General features: G+C 54.1%; 1 protein-coding gene across 3 annotated transcripts in view; it reads left to right on the forward strand.

Annotated features, from left to right (window-relative positions):
• Positions 1 to 489: 489 nt before the first annotated feature.
• The window catches only part of KCND3 (potassium voltage-gated channel subfamily D member 3), a 211,428-nt gene continuing 187,496 nt past the window's right edge, over positions 490 to 24,421 (forward strand). Inside the window, exons 1-2 of one of the 3 annotated variants that reach the window (XM_046026937.1) lie at positions 490 to 678; positions 7,353 to 8,536. In XM_046026937.1, coding sequence (XP_045882893.1) covers positions 7,431 to 8,536 — 1,106 coding nt within the window. In that variant the 5' untranslated portion in view covers positions 490 to 678; positions 7,353 to 7,430. Of the gene's footprint in view, positions 679 to 1,086; positions 1,213 to 7,352; positions 8,537 to 24,421 lie in introns of those variants that run through there. The other 2 variants (XM_046026953.1, XM_046026944.1) reach the window with 2 other exon arrangements.

Below are 24,421 nucleotides of genomic sequence, written 5' to 3' on the forward strand. Positions count from 1 at the left end.
GCGCGCGCGCCCCTACACACACACACACACACACACACACACACACACACACGCACTCACACACACCCTCGCGCGGGGAGTCACACGCCCTCGCCCCGGGCACCCTCCCGCGGCGAGCCTCCAGGTCGTCTTCCTCTCTCCCTCCGCTGCCTGGAGGGCCGCGCTCTCAGGCCTGGCCTGGAGCCGCTCCGCCGGCGGGGATCGGCAGGGAGCCGAGGGCGCAGCCTCGCCGCCGCCCCCGGACTCTCCTCTCCGCCCCGCCCGCGTCGCGCCCCCACCGCCTCCCCCTTCGGGAGAGGGACCTCGCCAGGCAGCCGGTGGCCCGCCGGGCTCCGCTCCGCGCGGCGCCGGCAGCGGCGGGGGCAGGGCGCGAGCGAGGAAGCCCGCGAGCCCGCGAGCCCGCGAGCGGGGCGGCGGGGAGGGGACGCGCCGCCGAGCCAGGGCTGGAGCGGCGGCGGCGGCGGCGGCGGCGGGGGAGGGAGGGCCCCACGGACCGAGGGACGCACGAACGGACCGAGCCAGGGAGGGAACGAGCGAGACTTCGCCGGCGAGCGGCGGCTGCTGGGCGCTTCGCCGCGCTGCTGGGCGCTCCGCGCCTCCGCGGCCCCCGGCTCCCGGCCGCAGCTTCCTCGCGCGCGCGGGCGCGGGGCGCGGGGCCCGGGGCTCGCTTCGCCGAAGGTAAGAGGGACCCGACCGAGCCTTCTGGAGCCAGGAAGTGTGAGGAGCGCTGCTCCCACGCCTGTTGCTCCAGCTGCCCACGCGGCACCCTCCCACTCCTGCGCCCGGGTGGGTGGGCGCTGGGGCGCCGGAAGGATTGGGGGTGGGGCCGGCGCCGCGGGGGAGCAGGCAGCCGGCCCGGGGGCGTCGGTTCCCTCCGGCTGGCTGTGCAGCCACCTCCGGGCAGCTCGGCGACGTGAGGCTTGGGGGTGTGGGGGTGTGAACCTCTGCCCTCTTTCCATTGGCCTGCCTTCCCTCGGGGGGTGCCACAGGCAGCGCCCCGGGATCCGGCGGCAGGTGGCGACGGCTTGCTCGGTACCCGCGCTCCTAGCGAGGAGAGGACGAGAGAAATGGCTGAGGGTGGAAGCAGGGAGCAGTTTGGGGCGCTTCGCAAAGTTCTCCAGCCCGGCGAGCCTGCGGTGTGCTTACCAGAGGCGGGGGGCCGCACATCTGGTCCTGCCCGACGCCGCTTCCACCCCGCGAGCTCTGAGAAAGGTCTCTAAGTGACACTGGGGCCAGTGCGGGCCGCGGGAGGGGTGGGGGTTCGAAAGACTCGCTTTGGCAAGGTGTTTATACTGGGGCTGGGGCGCAAAAGGGACAGGGCAGAGAAGTTACCTGGAATCAACTGAATTCCTGTCCTTGCTTAGCGTTGACATTTGAATTGAGTCCAAGAGGTTCTGCTTTTATCCCTGGGCAGCCTGATATGTCAGCAACAGGCTGAGGTTCCGGACCTGGAATCTTATAGCAAAGAGAAGGCTCCGTTGTATTTCTGAAGAGAGGGTGTCTGAACTTTCTTACAATCCTGTTTGTAAGACTGGGCTGGGTTCCTCTGTGGTGCATGTTGGTATTTTGCATGAATGTATGTGATGGTTAAATGTATGCCGTATTTACCGTTACTTCAAGGAAACCCGGATATTTAATGTCTATAGAAAGGGCGTGCAGGAATTCAATACAAAGCATGTGTCCATTTCCCCATGAGGACATGTTGGAACTGATGTGTTTATTTTTCCCAGTTGCTACTTGAAGGCAACAAAATGCAAGTACACAAGGGACCCCCAGAGGAAGAAAGATTAGTAGCTTGTTCCCTTTTGCTGTTGAGGAGGCTGGAGAAAAAGGGAGTTCAGGAAAGTGCCCTGGCCAGCCTAGGAGTGGCAGTGTGGGAGAAGAGGATCTGTGTGCTTGTCCCAGGCCTGTACCTCAGGGATCCCCAGCCTGGCACCCTTTCTGTTTTGTGCCCCTCCATCCAAACCCTGTGGGCAGAGGAAAAGGCCCGCTGAATCGTCAGGACCCTCCCTGCCGCGAGACTGGCCCCATTCTGGGCTAAGGAACGTGTTGTAAAATTATGGAAGGTAAAAGTTTCCAGAGACTCTCCACACCCAGCATGCTACCGAGGTCACTGAAGGGCAGACCTTGGTGATGGGATGCTTTGCTGTCCTGTGCCTGGGCTCAGGTTAGGTGTTAGTCCCCAGGACAGGCTGTCTCGTCACTTTGCCCACTTTGGGCCCTCTCCCTCCAAAACAGAAGCTGTGTAATAGGGCTGGCTTTTTTACGGCAGGAGAATTTGTATTCCCCTCTTCTAGGATTTTTTTGCCTTTGCCATTTTAGCTCTCACCTGTTTTAAACGGCTCTTCCCTGGCCTCCCCCCACCCCCATCTTTCCCACTGTCAAACTCTTTCTGCCAAAAGCAAAAATAGCTTCAGATTTTTCATTTGTAAAGCGTCCACGTCCTAGTAAAACCTTGGCATGTGAGGCGTGTGCCATGCCATTGGCTGGAAATGGGGCCGCACTCTTGTGCCTGTTGCAGGAATTCATAGCCGGGTCTGCTTCACAAGGTGTTGGCCCTGTCAGGGGGCGAGCGCTACACAGAGTGCCGTGGAGAAGCCCTGCTTAAACAGGCTCACATCTGTGGGCTTGTGTGGAGGCTATATGGCCTTGGGCCTGGTATCAGATGGGAAACTTTTCCTCTCCTTCCAAACCTCACCACCCCCTTTACACACACACACACACACACATACACACACACACACAGAGAAAGTAGCAGTGGGGTAATGCTTCTTTGGGGTACCTCTTACCGGGGGAACAGGGATCGAGCCTCTGGAGATGGCCTGGCTTTTGCTTGGCCTTCTTTGGGAAGATTGTCCTGGATTGGTTGGGCCTTGGGACTAGAAGCTTTTATGATAGACAGGGGTTGTTTTTCCTTCTGTATAACTCTCAATTATTCATCTGTGAGCCATAGATGAGGTACTCATTGCCCTTGAGAAGAGGAGATGGGCCTGAGGTGGAGAGGGTAAAGGGGTGGGACTCAGCTTGGCAGGGACAGATGCCAGCCACTGAAGCTTGGTCAGGCTGGAGCAGTGCTGGGAGACTGGAAGGGGAAGGGCGTTGGCCCGGCCCGGTGCAGAGCTGCATATTGGACCCGAGCAGTGTGCTCACGGGGTACCTCCTGGCTCAGCAGTCTCGTGTCTTACTCTTTGCCGCCCGAACCCCCTCAAGGTCCTGCCTCTCCGAGCTCCATTCTGGGATAAAGCAAAGATATTAAGAGTCAGAGGTCCAGGGCGCAGCGTCTAGGAGAAGGCCAGGAGGGCTCTGCAGGAGGACCCGGTCTCAGATGGCCTCAAGCTCTGAGTTGATGCAGGTTGTGTACCCTGTTCTGGGCACCAGCCTCATCAGGAATTCCCAGAACTGCCTCTTGTGGAGATGAGGCTCCGGCGAAGTCTGTCCCCACAGCAACAAACCCAGATGCTCTACTTCCTGCTTTGCAGGGGCAACTGTTCGAAGAGGTCTCAGGAGCTCCAGCCTCATGTCCCGGATCCTGGCAGTCAGGGATGCCTTGAGCCGAAGGGCTCCTTGTCACTTTCTTGTCCAGCTCGCTCCTCTGACAGAGGAGGACTCCGAGGTGCAGGGCACCTTGGGGGCTTGGTTTCACCAGTGCAGGAGAGAAGTGACACAGAACGCAGAGCTCCCTGACCTGCTCTTTGCTGCCTGGGCCAGGGTGAGGGGCGTCTCTGCAGCCTGCTCTTTGCCGTGAGGAACGTCAGTATCTGCCTACACTTAGGTCAGGAGAGCCATTCGGTAGTGACTCGGTCAATGACCTGCTTGAAAAATCATCAGCTCCTGCATAACGTGGAATTCAGCTCCTCAGAAGGGATCTGAGTCTCAGCTCCCTCCCCGAAACTGATGGGCGGAAACGTCCAAGTCATGGGATTTTCTGTGAGGATAAATTAAACTGTTGCTGCAGAAGTGCCTAAAACGTGCCCAGAGCCTTGTCGGCACACCATCGATACGCCCTGGACGTGAATTGGAATTACTTGGGACCGAGGCGTGCATTGCGGGCTTGCTTGTCCAACCGCACTTGCTCCCTAGAAACCCAGCGAAGAGTGCAGGAAAGGACAGCAGATCCTCCCGAGAGCCCAGAGAAAGTATGGGAGTGAGCAGGGTACATTTCTGGAAAAAGATCTAAAATGCGCAGGGTATGCTCCCAGTTCCATCAGGGCCTGTGGCTCCCCACCACGGGGAATGAACAACCCCCCTGTTCTTTTGCCATAATCAAGAGCTCATCAGGCTTGTGCTGTGTTTCTGTTCTCTGAGTGATGACATTTATAGGCAATGTCATTGTCATTCCTGTTGTCTTCTGCGGCATCTGAATCAACCTCCCTTTATGAGGGAGCAGAGGCACCTGTGACTATCCTCCTTAGCATGCAGATGAGGAAACTGAGGCAGAGATTGGCTCCTTGAGAAAACCCGCCTGAGAGCACAGTGAGTCAGAGCACTTCAGTTGGATTCTTTGGATTCTGGTCTGGCTGCAGAGTTTGCTGTTTGTCAGGAGAGAGAATGTCTACCCTTGAACCCCACCCCCTTAGCAAGGCATGGAGTAAGATTGATAGAATGCAAATGACATGTTTGCTCCCAGTGTGAAAACCTCCCAGTGCAGCAGGCTGAGCTGCCCCCCGGGCTGTCGGGTAAAAATGGAGGTGTTGTGGTCTTTACCTTCAAGGAGCTGACTGTGGGACGGGAAAAACAGGACAGTACCCTTGAACCGCACATGGAGACTGCCTGGGTTTAAATCTCTCTGCCTTCTTATCACGGCCTTCGGCCAGTTATTCAAATTCTTCATGATTCCTCTTCTTCATCGGTGACATAGGGACGACAGTGGTGTCGGTGGGGTGGGTTGAGATGGTGCCTGGCACTCAGCCAGCCCTTTGTAAACATCAGCGGCTGTCCCTCTCTGGACAGGAAGACCTAGAGTAGTCAGGTAGCATTGCGGGGGACAGGGGGCGTCAGGCTGCCTGAGGTGGGATTCCTGTTCTGTCCCTTTCCGGCTGGCCCACTGCCAACGCTCAGACTTCTTCCTAGGTTGCTGTGAGGGTAACAGGAGATGATCTGAGGGAGACAGTGCATAGAGTAAGTGCAAGATGATTGTTAGTGACGAGTATTAATTGGGTGCATAGAAAGTGTCTCGGAATCCAGCCCAGGGGGCCAGAGGTGCTGGAAAAGAGGGACAAACAAAGCACCAGGAGCCCAAAGAGGGAGAGCATTTCAAGGTGGCAAGAGAAGGGGGCATGGCGGAGAGGATGGGGAATAGGGAGGCGAATAGGATGGCTGAAAGAGAAGGATATTCCCCACAGAAGGAGGAGTGTCCAGAAACAGACCCCCTACCCCTGTTCGGTCTGTGCATGAGCCGCTCTGCTCTTGTTGTTGGAGGCTGGGGCAGGTGCATGCGGCACGGGGCACGGGGCACGGGCCAGAATGGTCAGCCAGGATCTGTTTGCAGCAAGGCTGGAATGCTGGGCCAGAGAGTTCGGACCTGAGATCATAGGTTGTGGGATTCAGCACCACCAGAACCTGGCTTTAGGGAGCTCCCCCTGAGCAGAATGGATTTCTGGGGACCAGGAGAAACAGGGGTGCAGGGTCGGGGAGGGACGAGAGAGATGAGCAGGCCAGTGGGAAGGGAAGGAAGGAGGCCCGAGGGAACAAGGGCCATCATGAGGGCAGTGAGAGCTGTTGTCTCATTATTGGGCAACCCTTTGGGTGAAGCAAGGAGGAAGATGGCCAAAGGGACAGGCCTGGGGTTAGGGCAGCCAGGAACAAAAGGCTGACTGAGGAGCAGCTGTGGGCAAGGAGGTAGGATCGGTTTGACCTTGTCCAGCGTCAGGGGCATCCAGATGGGGACACTCTAGTGGCAGCTCAGGACTGAGTGCAGATCTGAGAGCCTAGAGGAGTTGGTAGTTAGGAGAAGGAAGCGGGTTTAGAGGGAAAGATGAAGATCAAAATCCCATTTACAAGATAAACCTCTGCCTCATTCATTTCAACATAGAGTCAAGCCAACCCGAACTCCAGAGGGTCCAAATCATTCTGAGCGAGGATTGGTCCCGTGTGCCAGTTTAGGATCAGTGAAAATGAGTGTGTCAACCCCAAACAATTTCCTGGTGCTGTTACGTGTGTTTCTGTGTCACCACATGTCTTCCCACAGATGGTAACACATTTGGGGATTCAGAGTCATTTCAGTATCATCCTTAAAAAGCCAGATTTGGGAAGGTAAATCTGTTTCTCAAAGCCAAAAATAATTCTCCAAGCCCTTGTCCCTCCTCATCCCCACCCCCCACCCATCCATGCAGGTGATGGGGAGATGTGTCTGCGGTGTGGTTCAGAGTCTGCTGGGGTAAGGGATGAGGCAGCCCAGGGCTGGAGTGGAGCCGGGTGAAAGGGGCTGGCATGGGAAAGAGTATTGTTACATAACCCGAGGGAGCTATGGATGGTGGGCAGATGGAGATGGGAGGCGAGGAATCTGGAGATGGCAGAGTGTGGATCAGCTTCCTCTGGGAGGGAGAGGGACAATGCATGGAAGGCAGGTGAACCAAGAGCCCAAGACCCGCTTTACAAGGTGGTGAAGGAGCCCTGCCCAGCCTCACAGCTTCTCCCACATTTTTCTGTCCTGGCTCTGAGGGGCAAGGATGGATGCTAAGTTGCCAGCTGGCCCAGAGAGTAGCACACCAGGGACTGCCTTCTCCATGGGACTTGGGGGAAAGAACTGTACCAAGCTCTGGGCCTACCGTCTTCACCCACCATCTAGGAGAACTTTCCAGACATGGGCAGCCCCAGCCTCCCACCTAACCAGGGAGGAGTAGAAAGAATATGTTTACCTGATCTCCCTCACCCACTCCCCCATTCCTGATTACCTTGGTGGGTGAAGAGTGAAATAAAAATTAGCATGTTTATCCCACTTTTAAATTTGTTTAATGAGAACTCATTTACCCTCTCCCAATTTAAATTCGTAATAACGCCATAACCTTTCAGAGCTGATTATTACCCGCATCTTCCCAGATATTCCTACCAAAGAGGCTTTCCCTCCAAATGCTCCTGAGCCTTCCTGAAACTTGACAGTTTGTTGGGCGGTCAACAACATCTGGCAAGCCCACACGGCTGCACTGGCCTGGCCCAGGTGCTCTCTCCAGGAGGGGAGGGAGAAAGAATCAAGTCCCCACCCTTGGGTAGTGACTTGGGTTCCACTGATCTGCCATCAGGACTTTGGCTGTCTCTCACTCAGCGCTGACCCTGCCCCGCGTCCCATTTCGGGGGGGGTGGGGGGAGCAATCACGGGCTCACCTGCTCCTCTGTTCTCCCCTCCTGTCTTGCAGGGGCCGCAGGACTGACTCCAAGCTGGTGTGCCAAGCCTCCGAGCAGCAGCGGCCGGCCCGAGAACTGGAGTCGTCACCATGGCGGCGGGCGTGGCGGCCTGGCTGCCCTTTGCGCGGGCGGCGGCCATCGGGTGGATGCCGGTGGCCAACTGCCCCATGCCCCTCGCCCCCGCCGACAAGAACAAGCGGCAGGATGAGCTGATCGTCCTCAACGTGAGCGGCCGGAGGTTCCAGACCTGGCGGACCACGCTGGAGCGCTACCCAGACACGCTGCTGGGCAGCACGGAGAAGGAGTTCTTCTTCAACGAGGACACCAAGGAGTACTTCTTTGACCGGGACCCCGAAGTGTTCCGCTGCGTGCTCAACTTCTACCGCACGGGGAAGCTGCACTACCCGCGCTACGAGTGCATCTCGGCGTACGACGACGAGCTGGCCTTCTACGGCATCCTGCCCGAGATCATCGGCGACTGCTGCTACGAGGAGTACAAGGACCGCAAGCGGGAGAACGCCGAGCGCCTCATGGACGACAACGACTCGGAGAACAACCAGGAGTCCATGCCGTCACTCAGCTTCCGCCAGACCATGTGGCGCGCCTTCGAGAACCCGCACACCAGCACGCTGGCCTTGGTCTTCTACTACGTGACTGGCTTCTTCATCGCCGTGTCGGTCATCACCAACGTGGTGGAGACGGTGCCGTGCGGCACGGTGCCCGGGAGCAAGGAGCTGCCGTGCGGCGAGCGCTACTCGGTGGCCTTCTTCTGCCTGGACACGGCCTGCGTCATGATCTTCACCGTGGAGTACCTCCTGCGGCTCTTCGCGGCGCCCAGCCGCTACCGCTTCGTCCGCAGCGTCATGAGCATCATTGACGTGGTGGCCATCATGCCCTACTACATCGGCCTGGTCATGACCAACAACGAGGACGTGTCGGGCGCCTTCGTCACGCTCCGCGTCTTCCGCGTCTTCCGCATCTTCAAGTTCTCACGCCACTCCCAGGGCTTGCGGATCCTGGGCTACACGCTCAAGAGCTGCGCCTCCGAGCTCGGCTTCCTCCTCTTCTCCCTCACCATGGCCATCATCATCTTTGCCACTGTGATGTTTTACGCCGAGAAGGGCTCCTCGGCCAGCAAGTTCACGAGCATCCCCGCCTCGTTTTGGTACACCATTGTCACCATGACCACGCTGGGGTGAGTCCGCGTTGGTGGCCGGTTGGGTGGAAGGTTATGTGGAAGGGAAACCTGGGCGGGTGGCGGGATCCAGCAGACAGGGGCGGAGTCGGCTGTCGGGGTCATAGGAGCAAGGGGAGTTGTCTCATCCGAAGGAGGAAAGCGCAGGGCTGATTCATTTGGGGACTAGAGCTCGCTCTGGATCGAGTTTTCTTGGGTAGGGGGCAGCGGCATGCATTTTATAAAACATGGGAAATGAAGACATTAGTTCTCTTTTCAGCCGTGCATTCTGTGTCTGTGTGTGGAGTGGAGTGAGTCACGGTTGCTGCCTTCTTAAACGCATCTGTGCTTGTAAGGGCAGCAGGTGGGAAGAAAGAAGGGCCGAGGAGTCCGGGGAGTGCCCTAAGGAGGGTGCACAGTTGCACTAACCAGAACACATGGAGAGCACTCTCTTTGGATCCTTCCTGCGTTTCTTCTCAGTCGTGTATCTGCAGGCTATCTCTCTTGGGCTTTACTCCCCACCCCCCACCCGTGTCCTGCCACAGGTGCTCAAGAGTTCAGTAGCTCTCAGCAGACTTTCTCAAAGCGACTCTGAACTTGGGTTTTCTGCAAAGCAGGGCACCGGACTTACTTTTATTTCCTCACTGAAGGAGGAGTAGCCTTGCTTTCTTGGCCTGACTCTGTGATTGAATGACCCGGCCTACCTGGGCCATTGTAAGATGGTCTGAAGGGATCATGTGGTCAGCCCCTGAGGCAGCAGGACCATCCTGGAAAGGGAGAGGCACTCAGCAAGGCCATGGGTGACTCCATCTCTTCCATCTCCCTGAGGTCCCTTTTCTAGCTGTGGTCACAGAAATGTATTTATGGGGCTGGCCTGCAAAGCTTTCCATCCGAGGAAGGGGCTCAGAAAGGAGATTGCAATCTTCCCCCTAACAGGATTAGAGCCAATGAAGGCAGCTTTATGGAGACATGTATTTCTTAAGGGTTTCTGCTTCGGCTGTTGGAAGTCATTGAGGCTAATGCAAAAATCCCTTTACAATTCATATGCTGGGTCTGTATTTGCTTAGGCTGGGAAGCATTATATTGCTGATGGAGAATTCATGAAGCTTTTTATTTGGTCTTTTACAATTTGGTTGGTGGCGTCCTGGTGATTCGATTTTTTTTCCTGGACGATACCCTGCGGTGCTGGTGTCAGTTTTTCCATAGTGCTGTGTGGGCTTATTGGGAATGACTGAGCAGGTGAGGGGACCTTTTAAAATGATTACATTTGTCATTGTGCCACACGAGAAGGGGGGAGCAAGGGGTGTCACTGTCCATTTGTGGAGGTTACATTGAATGGGGGCATTCCGTTTCCCTCTTGTCTGTCTGACACAGGCCATCCTGCCCCTTCCTCTCTCTCCAACATACACACAGTTCTTCGAACAGCGACTCGCACCTGGGATTGGTAGGAACATCCGGTTGTTTGAACTTGTCTCTTGGCACAGTAGGATATTTAAGGATAAAATGGCCTGGAAGCTGCTCACCATGTCAGGAGAAGAGGCACCTTTGCCCCTTGGAGGCTGACCCTGACCGTCCTTTCATACTTTCCTAAAAGGGACACCGCACCCTCCACCTCCCTGGTCCCACTCCTGATGTGGCTATGACTGTCCATTGCCCTATGTGTCCTTTGATGGGACTCATGACACTAAAGTGATGTCTCAGGACTGCCATGGGGACAAAACAGGGCAGATGGATGGATGTCAGAGTTAAAGTGGGATCGTTTCAGAGGAGATCGATGGAAACTTTGGAGACCACCTGCCTTTTACTTTTTATTATTAGTATAACAGCATATGTGTGTCTACTGTGTGTCAGCGGTGCACGAAGCACTTTGCATATATTATCCCTCTGAGTCTTTACAACAGCCCTGCAAGGTAGGAAAAATGCCATCCAACTTCACAGATGCAGCAGGTGAGGCCCAGAGAGGTCAAGTAGATTGTTGTCGTCATACAGCTGACCAGGGGCAGAGCTGATTTTCCAATGCCAGTCTGGCTGTCTCCAGCGCCCATTCCCTGTTCACGTGCCAGTCCGCTCGTCCCCATACCGTCTGGGGTCGTGGGTGGAAAGCAGACCTCCAAGGTTACTTCTTTTACATTATGGCCTCAGGGGGTTAGGTCATTCAAGGCATGTCGCTCTTGAACAGGAGCACAGTGAGTACCACAGCCACTGCCTTAGGCACACAGGGAATTTGTAAATGAAACATTTTCATCGGGCCTGTTCAAATGCTGCCTTGGAAATCAATGACTGCATTCCTGGCAAAATCCACTGTTTCCCTGTCGCTAGAGAGGCCACTGATTTCATCCACCCCGCAGGTCAAGGGGCAAGTCCAGTGTCAGGGGACGGACAGTCTTGGCCTTGTATTTGCTTTCAGAGGGCAGGAAGGGGATGGCTGGGAGTGAAGATGAAAGGGGAAAAGGAAGAAGCGTGTTGGAAGCTCAAGCACCCGATGGCCCTGTGGACCCTTCGCCCTGCTCTTCCCCTGCCTCCAAACATCTGGCCTCTGGGAGGGTACAGGAATGAGCAGGAAAAGAAGCCTTCCTTCTGTAGTGTTTTCCTTAACCTTGGATAAGTTATGGGACAGCAGGTGTTTTCTTCCCATCTGCCCTGGCTGGTGTGGTCAAACGCTGGATTGGGCTACTTTGACTTCTTCCTGAGTTGGCAAATGGAACCATTGCCAGGAGCGCTGTCTGGTTATACATAGCGGGTACTTGGCAAAACCCTTTTTAATGGCTTGGTCAGTGTGAATGGGGTGCCTTTTCCATTTGCCTGACCTGATACTGTTCTCAGTCCTTCCCAGACCTGCCTGTCCTCTTTCTAGGGTGGACCTAAGATGCGTGCTCTGGCCCAGCCCTGGTCCTGGGGGCAGAGGAGGGCAGCCTTCACCTGGCCTCTGGTCCATCCCCTGGGACACTCTGCAGCATTGTGGTGGTGGTAGTGGGGGGTGTGGGGAGTGGGTGATCTTCTTGCTCTGCTTGGAGGTCTTCCCAACTCGACCCTGGAAACGTTTCCCTCTCCCCTGGCTGGCTCTGGCCCTGAACATAGTCACTGGCTAGTTTCAGGCCTAAACCATCCCCAAGAACCCTTCTTTTTCTTACTCCTTACTGGCATTTGAGCCCCCAAGTGGCTGTGGAATACCGGGGCCAATATTCTGCCACATTCTACCGTCTGCCCGAGTGCTTCCAACAGCTCCCAACAGACGCTTTGTTCTTCCCATCTTCAGATCCTCCCTGCCCTAATCCTGCCCCAAGTTCCGGTTTCTGGCAGAAACTGTCTTCGGCTCCTTTGCAGAGGAGGGCCAACTGACAGGCCGTGGGGCTGGACCGAGGACCGATGAGCTGAGGGGAGTTCATGCTCCCTTGCTCTGGTTCCTAACTCTGTCTCTTTCCCAGGACTCACTGATGAGTTACTCAAGTGTCCTCCAGGGAGGAATTTCTTGGAATGGATTATTTCTGTTTATTTAATATCTCAAACTACCTTAAGCACACAGAACAATAACGGCCCAACTGCCACCAAGGCTCAAGGATGACTTAGCTTGGCAGCCTCCTGGGCTTAGTGGGGAAGACCCCCAGGGCCAGCTCATGTTTCCCTTATGCTCCCTTGACCGTGGAGCTCCCACATGCACCACGAAAGGATTACTGTTGGGGCTTATAATTGCTGCTATAAATAAAATCCTCGATTACCTCAGTTAACAGAGGAAAGGGATAACACAGAGCTCCCGATATTAAATAAGACCAACGTATCTAGTTCATGCAGACATTCTATGTTGTAGACTTTTTAAAGCAGATTTTCCTTCTGAATTTTGTTTGACTTTGCTTGGCATCATGATTGGCCTAGACTGAGTCAGTCTGTGGGTGAGGCTCCAGTTCAGTGTGTGGAACTGGGGAGCGTGCGGAAGTGGAGAACGTGCGGAAGGAAAGCCTTGCAGAGCAAGCAACCACCAGGGCCGTCAAGAGCCAGCTCTGAGACTGGAGAGGATGAGGCCTTCTTGGCTGTCTTCAGGGTGGGGGCTTGGGAAGGGCCCCGAGCAGCCTTGCTCCTGGTGCGATGGCCTGCGGCTGCCAGGTTGACTTGCTTACGTAATCGAGAACGGCAGCCTTTCTGTCACCCCATGGCCTGAGATGAGAGAGCTTTTGACAGTGTCCAAAAATCACTTTAACGAAAACAGAATCGATTTTACTTCTTCCAAGCATGAAGCAGCCTCCAGGTGATTTGCATTTCCCTTTAAAACATAATCCTGGAAGGGGCCTGCCTGAGATTTTGTGATACTGGGAGCCGGGCCTGGACAATCAATACAGGCACATCACAGAACGGGGTGCTTGACCAGGTTTAGCCCCAACCCAGTGCCAGAAGTAGAGCCAGTCTAGACCTGGTTAACCCTTCAATCCCCCACATTCCAGCTGCATATTCATCATCTGCCTCTGGGGCCCAGCAGCCCTCCTCCCAACCCCCAAGTGCCTTGGCCTGGGACACTAGCCAGCTGTGACTACTTGGAAGGTGGTGTGTCCCTGCCCAGGGCAATCTGGTCATAGCTGCATTTATGGGGAATGAATGATTGCAGATCTTTTCTTGGCTTGACACTTCTTAACCAACAGTTCTCTGATGCTGCAGTTCCCAAGAGAAAACACAGATCCACATCCCAACAAGGAATCTTGCATTCATTCAACATTTATTGAGTGCCTGCTGTGTGCCAGGCCCTGCAAATACAAAGCACCATGATTGCACCTCAGCCCAGCACAAGGTCCAGGCAGAATGAATTGAATGAGACCCACTTCTCTTCCTTTGGACCCAAACAAGAGATGACGGAAAGAGCAGTAGACCAAGGGTCAGAAAAAGAGGCCTTTTCTCATATTCTTCCTGCCACTCCAGAGATAAGCCCTCACTATACTCTGTGTCTGGCTGACTCCTGTTATCCTTCGCAACTCAGCCCCTACATCATCTCCTCCAGGGGGCCTTCCCGCCACCCCCAGGCCCAGGGTGTACTAGGTACCCCTCCACTTGCTTCCCACCGCGGCCTGGATGTACCTTTGTCTTGTCAGTTGCCACATTTTGTTAACCTGATCTGCTTGTGTGTCTTTCTCCCAGGTTGTGAGCTCTTCAAGGGCAGGTCTCAATTCCAGAGATCATTGTGTGGTCTGTGCCTAAGTCGGGGTCTCCCTAGATTGCTGTTCAGCTAAACAGGGTTGTACTCCAGTTTTCCTATCTTCATTTTCCTCCCTTGCTAACCACCTCCTGGCCATTTTAAGAACCAGTGGAAGTGCTATCCGAATGTGAGCTCTTTGGTCATGTCAGACAAATATCCATTTCTGGGCAGGGGGGAGATGGGGAGGCCAAGCAGTTGTCTAGTTTGGACGTCAGCCTTAGCTTGGTGGGGCCTTCTTGTACTGGAGGTTTCAACCCTCAGTCTTCACTATTTTGGGCCACTTGGCCATGCTTCCAACAACAAACTCTGAGACCAAGGAGTAACAGGAAGGGAGCCAGAGATAAGTGCCCCCATCCATGAAATTCTCCGCCATTCGATTCTTTGGGCAACCAATATTTATTGCGTAGCCAGTAGGCTCTAGGAACATGGCATCCAACACAGTGGTCTCTGATCCTGTGGGGCTTACATTCTGGTGGAGGAGCCCAGGTAGTATATAGATCAGCAGATAAATACCAGTTCATGGTACAGAGAAAAATAAAGCCTGGGGGGATAAGCCAGGTGTGCCGAGCGCCGGCAAGGTGGTAGAAGGAGGGAGAGTCGCTATTTTGTGTTGGGAGCTCAGGTGATATTTGAGCAGAGACCTGAAGGAATGTGGGTAGCTTAGGAAGAAGCATTACAGGCCAAGAGAACAGCAAAAGCAAAGGCCATCAGGCAGGAGAGGCTTTGGCATGCTATTCTTGGAATAGTTACAAGGTCCTAATGGTCAAGCGGCAGGAGCAGGGACCAAGTACAGGAGGTAATGGGGGAAACAGCTCCTGCGGGGCCCTTGGGGTCAGAGACTCGGCTCTTGCCTTTTTCTCTGCCTGGAATGGAAAGCCACTGGAGGGTTTTAAGTAGGCTTCACTTAAATTTGCAAAGGATCACTCTGGCTGCTGGGTAGTGAATACCAACGTCTAGGCAGCCGAGGTGCTGCGGCGAGGAAGGGAGAGCTGAGAGATGTTGTGTGTATTCGAAGGCAGGGGCAACAGGGAGGGAGCCATGCTGGTCTTGCCTCTACCACGCCCAGGGTTTTCCTTGTTCCCCTATCAAGGACTGGCCCAGGAAGACATGGTCCCAAAGACCTTCTCCACCCCTGCGAGAAGCATTTCACAAGAAGGGGCCTCTTACAAGAAGGTGGCTTCAAGGCCCAGGGCAGCAAGACCCCAGCAAGGATGGAGTGAACCAGTCCCAGAGCCCAAGTTGGAGTGTGGATGTCTGAGAGCTGGGCTGGGGCTGTCTGCAAGCAGGAGCCTCTGTACCTGGATTGGGATTTCCTTTCTTTTTTTTAAAAGGTTTTATTTACTCATTTATTTATTTATTTATTTAGAGCACGTGAGTAGGAGAGGGAGAGAGAAAATCCCCAGCAGACTCTGCTCTGAGCACAGAGCCCAGTGCGGGGGCTGGAGCCCATGACCCTGAGATCGTGACCTGGACCGAAACCAAGAGTCAGAAGCTTAACTGGCCGGGCCACCCATGCACCCCTGGGGTTTCCTTTCAATACAGGCAGCAAGTACCAGGCACCTGCCAAAGGCTGGGCACCGTGCCTACCACCCTGGGGGACAGTCTTGGTTCAGAAAGGGAGACGGAGGTCCGTGGCTGGAATAGTAGCTGAGACAGAGGGATGGGCAGGGTGTCGGGGCTGCAGGTGGGGAGAGATGGAGTCCCATGGGTGGGATAGGAGACTTTTGGGGCTTCCCACTAGAACCATTACTTTCGATCGGTCTTCCAAGCCGGCAATTCAAATTGCTCCAGCTTTGGGGAGGGGCTGTTTAGGCTGGTGTCCATTTCACAGCTCTCTTCCTAAATCTCTCAAAAACAGTCTTAGTCTCCCACCCTCTCCCTCTCTCCCTCTGTTTGCTTTTGTTTGGGTTTCCCTCTTTAAACACACCCATAAACACAAACATGATTCTTCCCGAGGAGCAGCAATTATTCTGCCTGAAAATAGTGTAAATAAAAGGCAGCCTGGCCCTCCCTCTCCTCAGGAGAGGGACCCAGAACCCCTTGCCTCTCTCAACCCGGAGGGAGCTCCTGTTCCAGACTGTACAGGACTCTGGTCCACATACTGTCGCGGCTGGGAACGTCTCTGTCCCCTCCCCCACCCCCTCCCTGGGCAGGGAGAGGAGCAGAGACTTAGCTGTGAGGCTCCCAGCCCCTGTGCTCAGGCAGGTGGTCCCCTGAACACAGCCAACTCCTCCCCAGAAGCCGACACCGTACTCATGACCTAAGCACCTTCTGGTGATATCCAAGCAGTTTCTCTTTTTTGGAAGTAGGAACCGGTCTCCCAGCAATATCTGTTGGAAAGGGGTGTTCCATGGTGACCTCAGACCACCTTCCAACGGGACTTGTTTGTGACAAGGAGGAAGGAGTTACCACAGTGCCTTGGAGGGCCCAGAGTTCCGGGCCAGAGGGTTCAGAGATGGTGACCTCCAAGTTGAGTCCCGTGCTTGGGCCTCTATTCAGCCTGCATTTCCCAGGCCGGGGAACCGAGGCCTCTTCTCCTCAGCCCCACCTCCCTCTGCCCAGTGCCATGCAAATGTTGGGTGCCTGGGAAGGTGGGGGGGCCAGGGGGAGGGAAGATAACTCAGCCTCTGCTGACCATGACTGGATGGAGGAAGATTGCATCTGGCTCATGTAATCATATTCTGGGTGTCAGGACTGGAATGAGAGTCATTAAACTGAATCAGAAAAATCGTTTTAATATAAGTGCCACCTCACACACAAGCTAGTTGATGGAGAGATGGATGAGGCTGGGGACGCCTCCTTTGTAATGTGAAGCTGTAAAATCCCATCACCTTCATTATTTCCCACGGAGCCAACGCATCAGAATGCCCACGAGCGGCAGAACAGCTTGAATTTAATATACAGAAAGTCCAATCAAACAATAAATGGATGGAACTATATAAAGAAACCATTTTCTGGGAGGCTGGCTCCATTCTCTGGGACTCAGCTCCCTGACACATGAAATGTGCATCAATTTTCCCCAACTAATGCAGCTGCGGAATCACCCCATGTGATATTTGTTTGCTTCAGAAGTGGGAGAGGGGAGCTTGCCCCCCTACATTATCCGGCTATCAATGCAGAATTGCAAACCTCATTGCCTTTGATTCGCGCCCGGTTCCCGGTGGCACAGCGAGGGCTGGATGCCCAGCCCTCCTGCACCCCAGAACCTTGCTCGGTCCCAGTGAGGCTTTGGTATTGTCCTTAAACAAAAATCAATTCTGGACCCTGCGCTGCCGGGGGGCTGGGATGTGTCTACCCTTTGCAGTCATCCCACAGAAACCGGCCAGAGCCTTAGCCGTGCAGACACATGCCGAGTGCCTGCGACAGCGTCACTGTCCAGTCTTGCCTCGAGGTTGTGCAGAGCAGACGTTCCATCCCACCCTGGACCCTCCCACCTGCCAGGCCTCCATCGTTCCTTCCATCCCTCTTGCTCAGCCAGCTCCCAGGACTGACCAAGCCGACTGGGCCCACAAAGTTAAAAGGACACATCCGCTCCTCCGCGGTCCTGCAATGGGTGTCAAAGACTGGCTATGATAAGGCTTTTATGCTTCTGGCAGGAGATTCTCTCCAGCATGACGGTTCCGGTGTCATGGGTAACATAGAGTTCCCCGTAATTACAGGCTCAGAGCTGCTGAGAAGTATCATTAGTTTATTTTTACTTCTTCCTGGTCGTGCATACTTAAGCAGGAAAAAAAAAAGTAGGGGAGTTTTAAACTAAATGATATTAAAACCACAGACAGTATAAATCTCGGTACAGTTTGACAAATATGATACTTAGTATTTGTGATGCTCCGTATTAGCCGGTGTTGAGGAAACAGAAATAAATAAGCCCTTGCTCCTGGTCCTAAGAAGTTTATAATACAGCAGGGGATTTGAGTATGTTTACGAGCAGACATGAGAGGACGGGGCATGTTCCAAATGATCAGGAAGTGTTTGGCACAGAATAAATGCTTAATAAATATTTGCTGATGAATGAGTGATTGGTTTCACGGAAAAGGTGACATTTCAGCTAGACCAACAACGGTGGGTAGGATTTTGAGATGCGGAAATGGGAAATCCAAGTAAATTGCAAAAGGGCACGGTGCTTGGGAGCTTAACCAATATGCTTCTTTGCTGGGGGTTAGGGCATATGAGGGGACTGGCTGGAGGTAAGCAGGAATAAAAGGCTTGCTAGAGATACCGAGGGCCTAAACTATTAGGCTAAGGCATTTATCTGGTGGGCGTCAGGGAGTCAATAAGGGTGGTGGTCCTTGTTGCAGTGATCAGGAAGATTTATTTGGAGTGGTGTCCTGGGTGAATGTTAGAGGGAGCCCTGACTCATTGCGACGTCAGCAAGCGGACTGATCAGGAAGACGTGCAGGACGCATGTTGTGGGATGGTCCCAGTGGAAAGGGATAGAAGGAGGTAGAGTGGAAAGATATCCCGGGGAAGAGAAGTCTAAGTGAACTCTGGGATCACGAGACTGGGTGATTGGGGAGGAGGTGACAGCGAACGTCAGAGTAGGAGCCATTTGGCAGAAGGACAAGGGAACATAGAGACTGTGAACTTGGCTTTGGACCTTGGTCACTTGCTGTTGACCCTGGGTGGCTTGGAGGCAGGCAGGTGGAAAGATAGGTCTGGAGCTTAACACAAAGAAGGGGTCTAGCGGGGCAGTTTTGGAATGGGCTGTGGCAGGGAATAGATATTACCAAAGAAAACCGAAGGGAAGGTGGAGGAGAGGCGCCTTCAGGAACACGGCTGCTATCCATGTGGAGGCTTTGCCGACACTTCCGTTCAGCTTCTCTCCTTGACCTGTGGGTGTTCCCTGTCCTGCTGCATCTCTGCAGGGGCCAAAAGGTCGTATTGGTTTTCTGAGTCAAACAAGGTTTCTTTCAGTTTCCTACAACGCTAATTAAATAAGCAGCTCTGACCCAGGAAGGCAAAATTGGTTTAGGGGCTTTGCTGAACAATAATACTAAAAGGATCTTCACATTGCCATGTGGATAAGATAGATGGGGTCTGGGTGGTCACAGACCAACAAAGCATCTGTGTTGGGCCCAGGGCAATGCCAACTCAGAGTGGCCCAGTCTCTGGGGCTGGCCCTGTTCTGGTGCTTGCAGGGCCAGACCCCTGAGCAGAGGCCTAGGGGATTTAAGATGCTGCCTGTGCCCCTCATTCCCCTCCTCTCCTTAGGGAGAAACGTCGGACACACTGCTGGCATCACTGGGAGCCTCCTTTTGGCCTGTCCCCTCTCAGAGATACCTGTCTTGGGCCCATGGTAAGCAGTGGGCAAGGCGATGGCTCAGTAATTCTGCAAATGTGCATTGAGCTGTGCCTGTGAGCAAGATGGCATCCTGGTTGACCGGAGGAGCTACAAAGAGAAAACAGGGGGGACTAAATCCTGCGGGGTGGGTGTTAGGCTCCCATTCTTCGTCTGAGAAGACCGAGATGCTGACAGTGTAGGGAACTTGCCCCCACTCATACGCTATAGGAGCATTACTGGGCTCGGACTGAAGTCTGAAGTCTTCTGACTCTTTTCGAGTCTTCACAAAGAGCATCAGCCCAGTAACAGAGGTGCTGTGTGTGCACAGAGCAATCTCTCTGGGCTCAGCAAGGTGAGAGGTACGAGTAAAGGGTAGCAAAGTGTGAGGGGAAGGTGCAGGAGGCAGGAATCAGAGAGGGCTTCTCAGAGGAGGTGGCATTTTAGCCGGCCCTTGGAAGATTGTAGTGCCAGTGTTAGATGTGTTCATTCTGTCGATCACTTCTTCAGCAAATACGGAGGGTCTGCGTGGGCCAGGCCGCGTGCTGGGGGCTGAGGGGGTGCTCGTGAACTGAACAGACAGAGCCTCTGGGATTGGCATTCTCGCCGGAGTGGCAGACGGTAAAATGAATGTATTAAATGGGAAGCTTGAAGTAAAAGCCGAGAAGAAAGAGAGAAAGCTGGTAAGGGGAGAGAGAGGGAGGGCATCGGCAACACTGGGAAGAGATGAGGAGTCAGGCCAGGAGGACTCAGGGGCAGCTCCTCTAGCCTTTCCCCAAGTGGAAGTGCTCTCCGCAGTTGGTTAGGAGTCCAAGGGAGGCTGGCCCCGGCACAGAAACGATGATGTAAGAGCTGTGTTGGAGTCTCGTTAGGGATGCTGTCCAGAAGGCGGAGAAGCAGCTGTGTGCCTTCCTCGCTGGAGACTGAGTGAGGAGAGAGATGCTCACCCCGATGTGTGCGGGACCGCTGACCTTCCTCCTCCTCAACAACAACAACAACAAGAATAATACTCGTTGATGATACTGAGCTTTGACAGTGTCCCAGGTCCTGTGCTAGATATAAATTATTTATATGCATTTCCTCATTTAACTTCCCCATTAACCAAAGGAGAGCGAGATCACTGTTGTCTGCGTTTTAAAGCTGGGGAAATGGGAGGTCTGCCTGGAGCCTCCTGCTGGTAACTGGAGGGGCTGGGACTCCCCCATACACTGGTCTGACCTGCAAGGACTCTTTGGCTCTCCCTAAAAACCCACATTTCCCCCCGGAGGCCTTTGGTGGGGAATCTCCTTCCACAGCCTCTGTCTCCGGCAGAGGGAGGCGGACACAGACTCCCCGATGTGCTGATGTGCCTGGACCAGTGACTCTCGGGCCTCTTGGCAAAGGTCAGGAGCATAAGGAGTGGACAGAGGATGGCGATGGAGGACAGAGCAGAATCCCCGGAGACAAGGCCAGTGGGGATCAAGCTCCTCTGGGCCCACGGAGATGTGACCGCAGGTGACAGGCTGGGGACGAGGTTGCCAACAGAACCAGGGAATCCTGGCGACAGGAGGGAGGACAAAACGAAGGAGACGGGAAATTGTAAGTGTAGTTGTAGAGTTTGTGCAAAAAAAAAAAAAAAGAAAGAAAGGAAAAACATCAAGGAAGAGGGAAAGTGGTAAATAGCATACTATGTAAATAGCCTCTGTAAAAATTTTTTACAATAACTTTGACAAATCTCGTGCCGTCTTCCTCTTTGCAGAGATTCTGGCTTTGTTGCCCCGTCTTCTGCCTGGGTGCTCTGGGTGTTGGGGGGATCCCCACCCACTCCTCTGCAGGCCTTTGGTCACAACAGCCTTTCCTGGACCTTCCGAGCGCCCTGGAGAGATAGCAGGCGAGGCAGCAAGGAGCTGGAGGCCAGGCTCAGAGTTTTGGAATGGTGGGAAGCAGCTCTGTGGGGGCGGGGGGGGGGGTGTCAGAGCCAGGTGACAGAGCTCAGGCTAGCCCGTCCTCCATACCCCTCAGCTCTAGCCCCTGCACAGGATCCCAGGGATAGCTCAGGTGGAGACAGGGGGAGGAGTCTCCCGGGGTCCCCCACTGGTCCACAGGTCTCCACCCCTATGGGTCACGGCTGTCACTTTGCACCTGCCCTCCACGAGGAATCACAGTACCAGGTGCGACTCCCTCTTCATGAATTGCATTTGCCAAATGAGACCCGATATTAGTTTTTCTTTTTCCCCTTCTTCCCTGGCCTGTTTCTCGTCTGCCTCCAGAAGCTGCTAGAAGTTCTCCCCAGAGTTTTATATCTTGAGGGCTTGTGTCCTTTGAGCCAAAGCCTTCCTCCCCCTCCTTCCCCACCTCCCCTCTCCAGCAGAAGCTTCTCTCTGGACTAACAAAAGGGCACTGTGTCGATTAATAAAACATTTTCTTGCAGTCCGATGGCCACGCTCAGAGTTTGGGCAGGGCTTAGGGATGATGAAGCGTTATGCCCACCCCCTACCCCACACACTGCATTGGACTTTCTTAATATTTCCATGTAAGGTCATCTTCTCATCTGAAGAGCAGAGGCTGCTGCGTTCACGTTCCGAGTTAGGTGCTTTACGCCTGGGCTGGCCCACATGAGTTGACCGAATTCTTTGGCTGGGGTGGGACTCGCTAGGGCAATGGAAAGACCACAGGGTTAGGAGCCACGAGATGTGGGTTGTGGGGCCGGTTTGGGCAGGCTGTGTGACCTTGGCCAAGCTGCTTTCTTTCTCTGGTCCTCAGCATCCTCTTTTGAATGAGAAGGGGTTGAATTTGGTGAGTTTTCATCTCTTGACGGTTCCACAAGCTGTAAGTCTCTCAGTCTTTGAAGGAAAATTGATTTTTAGTCCAGTAGCCTGGATGATTCACAGCCTGGAGAACCCCCACCCCCCACAACCACCACCCCTGGGTGCATGGCGGGCCATAGGAGGACCTCCCCGTTTCCCTTTCCTTACCTCCAAAGAGGAAGAAGTTAAGAGTCCCTGGCCAAAATGACCACAGAAAGGCAAGGCCTGGGCGGCTCTTCTGGGAGACTCTCCCAGAAAGCTCCAGGGCGTCTGATGGTGAGCCAGGATGACGTACATGGTCAAGGTTAGCAGCCCTCATCCACACAGAACTGTGTTTGGTGAGAGCAGGGAATTGTGCATTCAGGCCCAGGGCTCTTCTGCACAGGCTGGATGAGAAGAAGGCATAAGATATAGGACCGTCAGACAGCTATTTGAGCCTCACAAGTCTTGGAGTTAGAAAGAGTCTAGTTTGCTAACCCCTTCAGCGTTGGACCCCCTCCCCCCAACAGCCTAACAGCAGATGGCAACAGGTCTGCCTGAACCTTTAGGGATGAATGTTTACCCTTGTGGCCGCAGCTTGTCCCATTTTGGAAAGGGTCAGTCAGACTTCAGCCCAAGTCTGCTTCCTCGACACGCCAGAAGGGGGAGGGTTTGAGAATCCAGAAGGTTCCATATAGGAAACCGTTCTGCAAGGCAATTATAATTATGGCTGGGGGAGTGACTAGGGGACTCAGTGGCAGGAAGACCCCGGGACATCTGTCTCAGGGTGACCCAGCCCCAGCCCAGGCAGTCCCTTCAGGGAATGGAAGCTTCGTGGGTGAACGAGCTCCAAACCACACACTTTGGGGTGAATAGCCAAGGTGGACAGGTGGATTCTGGGGCAAGTGGAACCCCCACCCCTTTCACTGTCTCCCTTCATGCCATCCCCGCCGATGCCTGCACCAGGGGCCGGTTTCTTGCTTGTCCTACCCCATCCCCAGCTTCCTTCTCTTCCCGTTATCCCGTGGGTCTGGAAATGACTCTCCCTTCTCCACCTCCATTATTTTATGACATGAGCTCCCACAGGAACGCAGGGCAATCTATATATCGCTGTTAGCATTCGTGTGGGCAGCGTGGCTGACATTACCTTAAGGTGTTTGAACAAAACCAACCGCTTAATGATTACAGAGGACTGGGGAGAGGGTGAGCCACGTGTGGGCTCTCTCTGGCTGGGAGCATCTCGTGGGCTTTCTTTCCAGTGTGCAGAGAGGACAAGGACTGAGGGACGGGCAGCCGGTGGTGGCAGTGAAGGGGAAGCTTGGTGGAGATGGGCCAGGTGAGTGAGTGTCCTCCTAGGAGGGCTCTCTGCCTTCTGTCACCGCCATCTGAAAGCCTGGGTACACAGGCCCGTCTGCATAGGTAGCCCTGGCTCCTCCAAGGCAGGCTCTCTGGTCCCAGACCCCAGCTCCCAACAGGGCGCCTGGCACATGGAAGGGGCCCAGTTGTCAGGTTCTGGCCCATCCCTTCCTCGTCACGCTCTGCCAGTTCCCTTCAGACACAGCGAGAAGCACCTGCACACGTGTGGGTCAGAGAAAATGGTGGACAGAACTTTAGACCGAGTAGGACTGGACCATGGGTCAGGTGCAAGGTTTGTGGATTTCATGGCACGCGGTGAGGGAGGATGTGCCCAATTTTGGGGTAAAGCATAAAACTCTGGGCCATTTCTTACCCAGAGAGGGTCGGGCCACAGAGATCATCAGATCTGCTCAACCTAGAGATGCCACGGAAGACAGAGACCTTGTGTGCACATCCTGGGAGGAAGTAGGCTTGAAGAGAGGGAAAGGGAAAGTGTTCCAGGCAAAAAGGAAAAGTTGGGGGAGAGACTCAGAAAAAGGCAGCATGCTCGTGGCGTGTGTCTGTGTGTGTGTGAGTGCGTGTGCACATAGAAAGGCCCGCTGGCAAGGAGGGGCGGAGAGGGAGTTCTCAATGTAGCGCTAGGCTATTGCCGGCCCTGGGAAATGTCTAGATCTTGTGCTCTTTTTGCCATCTGGAGTGCCTCCATCCTTGGCCTCCTAGAGGTGACCCTTCTCCCCTAGCAGAAGCATCATCCTGTGCCAGAACTCGGGACTCTGGCTCTCACATGAGACCCTCATCCACCCACTTTTCCCCAGAGAGTCACTCTGTGCCTGGAGAATTCAGAGGACGGATGGGGATCCTGTCTTTATGAATTTGAGTACTCTAGGGACCTCATGTAAATGAAGATGTTAGATGTTTTCCTTTAAAAAATCACAAACTATATCAAACATACAAACAAAGAAAAAACGATCTTGCCATCTTTCAGGCAGCATTTGTAAAATTCCCTGCTGCCCACAGACTTGAGTGCCTTTCACTGGGGTGGCAGGATTATTTAGTGAAACTCATGTTATAGGATAAGGGCAACTTTATTTTAATGAGGCTGGGGGCTTGTGTACATACAAAGGTATGTGTGTTTCACTGTTAAAAAAAAGTTAAAAATGTTCTCTTCTCTCTTTTTTTGGTGTTTTATTAATTAATTGATGGATTGATTTTTTGATGTAGTGTTCCATGATTCATTGTGTATAAAACCCAGTGCTCCATGCAATCCTTGCCCTCCTTAATACCCAGCACCAGGGTCAACCATCCCCCCACCTCCCTCCCCTCCAAAATCC

The sequence above is a fragment of the Meles meles genome, chromosome 1 (assembly GCF_922984935.1).
Source record: "Meles meles chromosome 1, mMelMel3.1 paternal haplotype, whole genome shotgun sequence".
NCBI classification, from domain to species: domain Eukaryota; kingdom Metazoa; phylum Chordata; class Mammalia; order Carnivora; family Mustelidae; genus Meles; species Meles meles.